This window comes from Gekko japonicus, unplaced genomic scaffold, assembly GCF_001447785.1.
Source record: "Gekko japonicus isolate JY-2015 unplaced genomic scaffold, Gekko_japonicus_V1.1 scaffold5, whole genome shotgun sequence".
Taxonomy (NCBI): Eukaryota; Metazoa; Chordata; class Lepidosauria; order Squamata; family Gekkonidae; genus Gekko; species Gekko japonicus.
This window is the reverse complement of record NW_015168652.1, coordinates 1911871-1920334: the sequence shown is the minus strand read 5'-3', so window position 1 is coordinate 1920334 and position 8464 is coordinate 1911871. Positions and strand designations below refer to the sequence as shown.

Genomic DNA, 8464 nt, shown 5'->3' with positions numbered 1-8464 from the left:
GAGGTGTGGAATGAAGTCCAATCAGCTTCCACATGCAAAAGACCTTGAAACACTGGGCGGGACTGCACAAAGCAGCCAGTAACCCTGCCAGCGTCTTCTGACTGACAATTTAATCTTCCATACACTAAAGGGGCCAACTTTAGAACTTTGGCACCCAAAACTCTTTTATTATAAGGGAGAGATGAGATGTAAAAATGCAGGCAATTCTGGCTTAATGTTTGCTTCTTTCCTGGTGCTGCCCTCCCAGGCTACAAAGAGAAGACAATGAAACCAGGATTTGAGTGTTAGGTCTGTGAAGTGAATTTTAAATTCACAAACTCACCATAGTTAAAATAAGCCACAGTCAATTGTGATGTCTGAACAGAGCCCAGATGACAGTGGACAATTCTTATCAATTTGGTTACTTTTAAGAATAGTCAACTGTGAAAACAGTAATTATCAACAGATGGAAAGACCCAAAACCTATTACCAATCACTCTATGGTACACAAAGAGCTGGGAATATTATGCGATGGACAAAATCTCAGATAACGTTTACAATACTGAGAATCCTGCCACACACTCAACCTTGATTCCCAAATGGTTTCCATTTCTATAATATGCTTTTGGAAATACCTCCCCTTTGTTACAGGCTATACCACAGAGGTTCTATGAAATCATCAACTGTTCGTAATAAAAAGACAATATTAACACGGTTAATGTTCTACAGTTTTGGTTGGCTTACTGATAGTTGAAAGAAATATTGTTTTAGAATGTCATCTATGTTGTTTTAAATATTCTGTATTATTGTTTATTCACTTGTAACAGTTGTAAAATAATAAACATTTAATTAAAAAAAGAATAAATAATCCCATTGTGTTTAATAAGAAATGTGAGTAGAAGAAAGAACACAATATCTAATTTTTTCTGCAATGCAGATAAATATTATTCAAAGATGGGAATGATGAAGGTACAAACATATATTTTTAAAATATTATGCAATTGTATATACCCTACCAGTTTGAAAGATAAATATCTGAACTTCCAAAATATCCGAACATCCAGAAAAATTTCAATAAACTGGAGGGTCTGTTTACATGAGACTATTCTGGCATATGGCTCCATTTAAAAATTGCTGTACCCCCCCCCCCCAGGTTGGCCCCTCTCTCTGTGTGGATGCCCAGGAACACACATGTGCTTGCTTAATTACTTTGCTTAATTACAATATACATCTTCCTTGCTTATTTTCTGATTGGACGGAAGTAGAGACGCTTTTTAGACATCATTTAAATGGTCACTTGCCTCCATCTGTTGAATAATCCAGCAGAACTCCTTCCTTCCGACATGTGGGCCTGTGGCAAGTTGTCATGTTTTCACTCCCAATTCTTCCCCAGTATTGTAAAAATCTTGATGAGAACACATTAACAAGTAATTGTAAATGTCCACTGTTTCCAACCAAATAGTACCTAATTCCCCCCCACAATAAAATATTTAAGACGGACCAAAAATAAGCACCGCTGACAATCAGGTAATAAGTAAGAACATCTCTATTGATTGCATGGTTAAGTCTAAAATACATGCAGAACCAAAACTAAGCAGTATCCAATCTTCAACAACGCTTCAGTCTTAAATGTGTGTACTACATATAGGACTGCTTTGACCCTGCTGCAGCCCTAGCACAGTGGTATTTACTGTTTTCAGCACAGCTGTTACTTTCTACAATGAGGAACTTATATAGAAGCATGAGAACATACTGGTTGCCTAAGAAGAATTAGCTGGTGGCAGCTAATGTTTTAAAGGTTTTACAAAAGGAGAGGTACCCAGCCTGAGAGTGCAGGAAAAAGTTCTCTGCATTTTCCCAGACCCTGGGACCTTCCTCCTCAGTTCCACCACATTTCTCCTAAAGGAAAATTATGATCAGAGACAATAGTCGAAGACACAGGGAACAACATGGTGGTAATGGGTTCAGATACCTATTCCCCCAATGATGTTCACTGGGCAACCTTGGACCAGTCCCTTTCTCTCAGACCAGTCTACTTTATGTTGGAAATATGTGTGTTGCAAGGTCTAAATTCAGTCATTATAGGGTTAATGTGTTTATCTTGCGTGCTATTGTTTAGCCTGACCTGGAAGGGAACCTGGCACAAAACCAATGAAGAGAAAGCCCAGGAAACTAGAGCCTACTTACTAACAATCATTGGTTAATGTACTCGGGTGATTTCCTTCTAGGGGTCAAGAAGAAAGAAGAATCTATCTATCTATCTATCTATCTATCTATCTATCTATCTATCTATCTATCTATCTATCTATCTATCTATCTATCTATCTATCTACCTATCTACCTACCTATCTACCTACCTACCTGTTCGATTTATACCCCACCCTCCCCGCCGAAGCAGGCTCAGGGCGGCTTCTGTCTGTGTCTGTTGTTGTAAGTATGTAATCTTAAGTGTTTGTTGTTTTGTAGATTTCCCATGTACCCTTCCCTTTAGAAATAAAGATTTTTGCACATAAAGAAAATGCCTCCTCTTTTGGATCATAAGGCAACATAATTTCTTTCCTTCAGCAGCATCAAGAGCATCTCTTTGGACCTGTGGAAATCAGCATCGTCTATGCTTCGAAAGCTGATCCTGGCATAAACAGCCAAATTTACCAAATGAAATATGTGACCGAAGAAGAGCCCCAGACAGGAAGTAGTCTGGAAAGAAGCCCACATAATTGGATAAAATGGAGGAGAGGAGAACACTGTAAGCCGCTTGGGTTCACCATTGGAGAGAAAGGTGCAGTATAAATGAACAAACAAATAAATAAATGCTTAGGGCATTACAGAAAGAGTGCATGTAAGTAGCCACACATGCTGAATTGGCCTGTCAACCCCTATAAGAACTTCTGAACATGAAGATTCTGGAGATGGCAAAGCTATGTTAACTAAAAGCACTGAGGGAAGCAGCTACCTATCTCTTTAACATCATAAATCTATACTTTTTCTAAGCCTTAGACAGGAGTCCAGCCCCAGTAACAGGGTTATGATATCAGACAAGTATTACCAAGCTGCTTTTTCCATCTCTTTGTCCTTTTCCAAAAATAATAATAATGGATCTAGTCTCTGTTGATAGGTGTGACCCTGCCAGATGGGTATCAAATCATTACACAAACAAGTTCAAAAGAAACATTAGTACTCTAGGCTTCTCTTAGGTCAAGGGCCCAAATTACTGACTTTTTCACCACCATTCAAGGAGTAAGAGATAGGCTTGCCAAGTCCCACCAGGGGGTGGGTAAACCCCTGCCTGAGAGGCCCGTTACTCGACGCTAGCAAATCGGGCCCTGGGGGGAACTCCACCCCCTTCCGGCACACGTCCCCAATGTGATGATGTCACCCAGAGGTGACATCATCATGCTGGCCACGTTGGGGGCAGGATGCTCTATGATTTGAGGGAAAACTCTATGGATCTTGGGAAGCCTCATTTATACTTTTATTCTGTGCCTAGTGGTTTCACTTTGGAACAATTCCTTTCTGGTTCATTTTGTATCCATGTTGTATAATTGTATAATTGTACTGTATTATGGTATAAGTCAATTTGTTCCTCATTGTGTTTGACCTCTGAAGAAGGCCTAAACAGGCTGAAACGCATCAGGTCAAGTCCATTGGCCCTTGTGTGTATGATTTTGGCATTTTTATACGAGGTGTAATTGGGCCCTTACATGTTTTTTAATTCTTTACTAATAAATACATATATTTTTATATTATATACATTAAGTTTTAATTGTTGGCCCTCTACTCTATTTGACTTACCTCTTTAGGTTCTTGATCCTAGGTTTCAGGGTTATATTTGTTCCCCTTTTTTGTCCCTAGTTTGTTTCACATGTGTTAGGAGGCTTTTTTAAAAACTAGAGATAGGAAGGTGTTATGTAATAGTGGCTTTGGTACTGACATGGCCTTGAGCTATATCTGCTTTTGGGGACCAAAGGGTATTACTGAGGGCATGAGGATCTGCAACGATCAATTCGCATACTCTTTGTAGTCTTGCCTAAATTTAGCAGGGGGAAGCGGGATGATGCTGGGGGGAGATTTTGGGAATATCTCCGACCAGGGGTCTTGTTGTAGAAAAAGAGCTGCCGGAGCTCATTAGCATAACTCATTAGCATAACTTATTTGCATATGCCACGCCCCCTGACATCACCGGAAGTGACAGAAGGCCACACCCCCTGACATCCCCGGAAGTGTGTCAGAAGGCCCGGCTACTTACCCTCCTGCTTCATCCTCATTCCCAAACGAAATGAGGATCGAAGCAGAGGGCGAGGTAAAGAAGGGGGCGGGGCTTCACCACGTGACCGCCCCGCCCCCTAGAGGTTCTCTTCCGGAGCTCCGTACCTGAGAGCTCCCCCCCGACTAGAGCCCTGTCTCCGACTATTTCCCACATAAGTTATGCTTGGAAACCTTTAAAAGGTGCCTGAAGAGAGAGGGGAATTTTCAATATAGCCTACAAGCTTATAAAACCCTGCTTTCTTCTCAGGATGTTGGAAGTTGTGCTTCCACCAGTAAGGTGCTGCCTTCCTTCCTGAGTTGACTCTGACTGGGTGACCTAAGTAGGGCTACCAATCTGCAAGTGGGGCCTGGGGATCTCCCAGAATTACAACTGGTCTCCAGACTACAGAGGTCAGTTCCCCGGAGAAAACGGCTGCTTCGGATGGTTACGTCTGTGGCATTGTATCCCTCCCAAGCTCCCTCCCTTTCTCACACTCCATCCCCCCTCCCCAAATCTCCAAGAATTTGCTACCCCAGAGTTGGCAACCCTAGGCCTTAGGGTAAAATGTCTCCTTCTATTTCTGTCAGGACTGCTCCTTTCTCTTTATTTAAAAACTATATTGTTTGAAGTGCTTTAGCTCAAGACCAATGCTGTGAAATAACCTGACATACTTTGCACCCCGCAGATCCAAGTCCTGGGTGATCGCCTGTCTCACAGTTGGCCCTCCGAAATACAGAGCTGTGTCCTCTGCTAGGATCCCGCATTCCATGCAAGTGGCACCACCTTCAAGAGACATCCACAGATCCGGTCTAATTTCTTCATTGTCAAAGCGCTCCTTCAGGAAAGTCTGTTAAAGGATTGGAACATTTGAGAATCCAGGGGTTAACTCAGATAATTTCTGCTGCTTTAGAAAAGATGCTTAGGAAAATGTGATTTTTTTTTTAAAGTCCTTTTTTTGTACATGTGGCATATATTCTTGGAGTAGTTTAATTTAATCCTGTTTGCAGAATGGATACAAATTAATTTAAAAGATTGGATTCTATCAGCTTTGCTGCTAGAATAAGAGGGGAGGAAGGGCAATTTTGCTTTTCTTGTTGTAGACCTCTCCTATCTTTTGTATTGCTCACTTCGGTCCATCCCATGATGCCTAGCTCAGCCTTTAAAAAGGATCCAATGGGGTCCCCTTCTGCCTCTTTTGCCAATTGAAAAGCTGGCAGGATCCAACATAAAGGCTTGAAATTATCATACTGCAAAAGGAGCAGGAGTGTAGCTAAGCATCCTACCATTATAACGGCATAAAATCAAGCCCAATTTTGTTCTCCCTCCCAGGAAATTGCTGAGTCAGAGCAGTTTAAAAGAAATATGTTCACCTTGCAATTTTACAAATGTTGGTTCTGCACAGTAAACCTACATTTAATATTTTTATTTTGTTGTTTAAACTGGATCCAAAACTCGGGCTTATTGCACAGGCTGTCTTTGTTTCACTGGGTAAAAATCAGTTGAGCATTCAGTCAGTTACAGGACAAAGAAGGTCCTATTTTGGTTTCGTTTTGAAGTATTGGCTACTTCAGTGCAGTTCCTCAGTGGGCTGTTGAAGGCAGAAATAAAATCATTGCAGCAGCCCTCACTAGCTGCTCCATTTCTGCGAGGACATCAGTCCCGTGGGCATGGTCCACCCTGTCTCCAAGACTGGGCTGACAGCCCACAAGGGGCTCTGCTGCTGCAATGGTAGCAGGACAGCACACTACCTCTTCTGAGTGGCAGCGGCAGCCTGGTGCTCTTGCACTGACTCTCCTGCCTCTGAAGCCAGGAGGACTGAGTGCCACATATTCCACAGTAGCAGCAACATGATATGGTGCCACTGGATCACCCTGCACTTCCTGCTCCACTTTTGGGACTGGGTGGTCATATTCAGGGCTGGCTCATCTGCTAGGCAAACTAGGCATTCGCCTAGAGTGAGGGCTGGCCCTTAGGGTGCCAGCATGGCAGAGGGAGGCAGCAGCGCAGCCTGCAGGAGCCTAGTGCGCTCCCGGCACTAGGAGCCGGAGGAGCGCCCTCCATGGAGCCAGGTGCCGCAGCATCACCAGCAGCAGCAGGAGGAGGAGCCACTGCCTCCTCTCAGGATCTGCTTTCCTTTTCCCAGGCAAGTGCCCGGGGAGGAAAAAGCTGGTCCACAGAAGACATGCTGCTGGCCCTCATGGAGGGACAGGAGGGAGGGGGCGGCAAGGCGCCTTCTTCCTTGGCCACCGCCGGGGTGCCCTCTTGAGTCAGCCAGTGGCGGCAGCAGCAGGAGGAGAGTGGCTGGCCAACGAGTGCCGCCACGCCTGGAGTCTCCTCCGCGCCCGGCTAGGCAGGGCGAGTTCAGAGTGGCGGGTGTGTGTGCGCGTATGCTGGCCAGGGCCGGGGTGCCCTGCAGAGAGGGGGAGGGGAGGGGGCTGCTTCGCCCGGGGAAGAAGAGCTGGCCCAGCGTGGCAGAAGCATCAGGCGGGGGGGGGGCGCGCTGCCAAGGACTTCTGTCCCCAGCCCCCTCCCAGCCCTGCCCTGCAGGTGTCCTGACCACGCCGAGCCTCTGCCCGCCCCATCACAGTGGCGGGGACCCAGTCATTCTCCTCCCAGCCGGTCAGGTAGCGACGGGCTCCTTCCTCCTTCTTGGCTGGCCGGGCATGACGCGGGGTGGGTGGAGGGCTCCCGAAGATGGCCGGCCCAAGCCGGAGGCTGGCGAAAAGCGGGGGGCAGACAGGGGGAATGGGTGGGTAGACTCTGCGGTTGGCGGAGCGGGCCAGGGATGCAGGAGGGCACAAAAGCCCTCTCCAGACCCCCCCCCCAAGTCTGGTCTTACAGACCCATTGGGCTCCTTCTCTCCAGGCCCTGCCTGGAGGTTGGCAACCCCCGTAATTGCTGGGCATGCGGGCGAGGGCTGCCTAGGGCACAAAAAAGCCTGGAGCCAGCCCTGGTCTTATTGTAATGTTTAGAGAAGGCCAGCCCAGACCTGGTATGTTTGTGGCAAGTGTCTGGGAAAGGTGCATTTGCTGAATTTCTGCCTGGACAAATCTTTCAAGCCCAAAGCTGGAAAACCAAGACAACCATAATATGAAAGACTGCAGAATGTGCTTCCTGCTTACAGGACATGGATGTTAAACTTAACTTACAATTTCCATGCTATTTGCAGATAAGGTTTATTTATTTATTTAATGACATTTATACCCCGCCCTCCCCACAATTTTTAAGTGGCTTAACTCTTCCCAACAGTTTTGATTGTAGAATATTTTTTAATTCTTGCTTTCTCTATCTGCATTCTGTATGCCTAAATCAATCTACCACAGGTATCTAGTATCTGGTATTTTTATCATATCCTTCTCCATGTATAGTCCACACCAAAATCTATTTTGATTACCTTCAAACTCTGAGTCAAGTAGCAATTTAGACCAGAGAAACCTGGGTCACAGATGCACTGTTTTTTCAGGCAGTCTCCATGGCCTCTGCAGTTATCTACACAGCCAGGTCCCAGGTAGAAATTGTCAATTGCCCACTGTAAGTCAGAATACTTCTGATAGAATCTAAACCGAACTGGGCTATGTTGAAAAAAAGAAAGAGAGAAGATGGGGAGAAATAAGTATATCCATGAGGTACATATATCTGTAGGGCTTACACGACGTGGTTTGTTGCAGGTGGAATGGTATGGTACAATGTTTCTTAATAACTCCTTAAACTTATTTTATTTCTCCTGTTTGTATGCTGTCCTTTCACCCCTCAAGATACCTTAAGGTGTCTCACTTAAAAACAGTACAATAATTTGAACCACTGTAACTCAAGTTTGGCAGATTAATAATGAGTATGACATTTTTACACACACTGCTGCAACAGTGATAAAATTACAGCTGACTTATGAGCAACTTTTACACTAACATGTTGTAAAACTGAGGAACTGATGGTCAATTCATATGAGTGACAAACTCAGTCTCGTGCTGGGGTCAGGTGGTTTTTCATACTTACTTTCCCACGAGGCTCTCAGGGAGCGGGTAAGTTATTCTTTTCCAGCCTTTTGTTGGAAAGAAGACAGATGGTTGGGAAACACCCCCAGAACATTTAGGGTCAGCGGGTAAGCACTGAGGGATTAGGTAGCTCCAGCTTACTCCAAAATCGGTGGAATACTGCACGTGTACGTGGTTCTGGGCAATTTTTTCTGAAGTTTTACATCCAACAGAAATCTAATACACATAAAAGGAGATTATTTTTTCA

The 8464-nt window shown here is 44.7% G+C and overlaps 1 protein-coding gene across 1 annotated transcript in view; it reads right to left on the bottom strand.

Annotated features, from left to right (window-relative positions):
* The window catches only part of RELN (reelin), a 585476-nt gene that overhangs the window by 25833 nt on the left and 551179 nt on the right, over positions 1-8464 (bottom strand). Inside the window, exons 53-56 of the mRNA XM_015415052.1 lie at positions 8219-8433; positions 7620-7797; positions 4897-5072; positions 1281-1384 (exon numbers count right to left, since the gene is read on the bottom strand). Of these exons, the coding sequence (XP_015270538.1) occupies positions 1281-1384; positions 4897-5072; positions 7620-7797; positions 8219-8433 (673 nt within the window). The remainder of the gene's footprint in view (positions 1-1280; positions 1385-4896; positions 5073-7619; positions 7798-8218; positions 8434-8464) is intronic.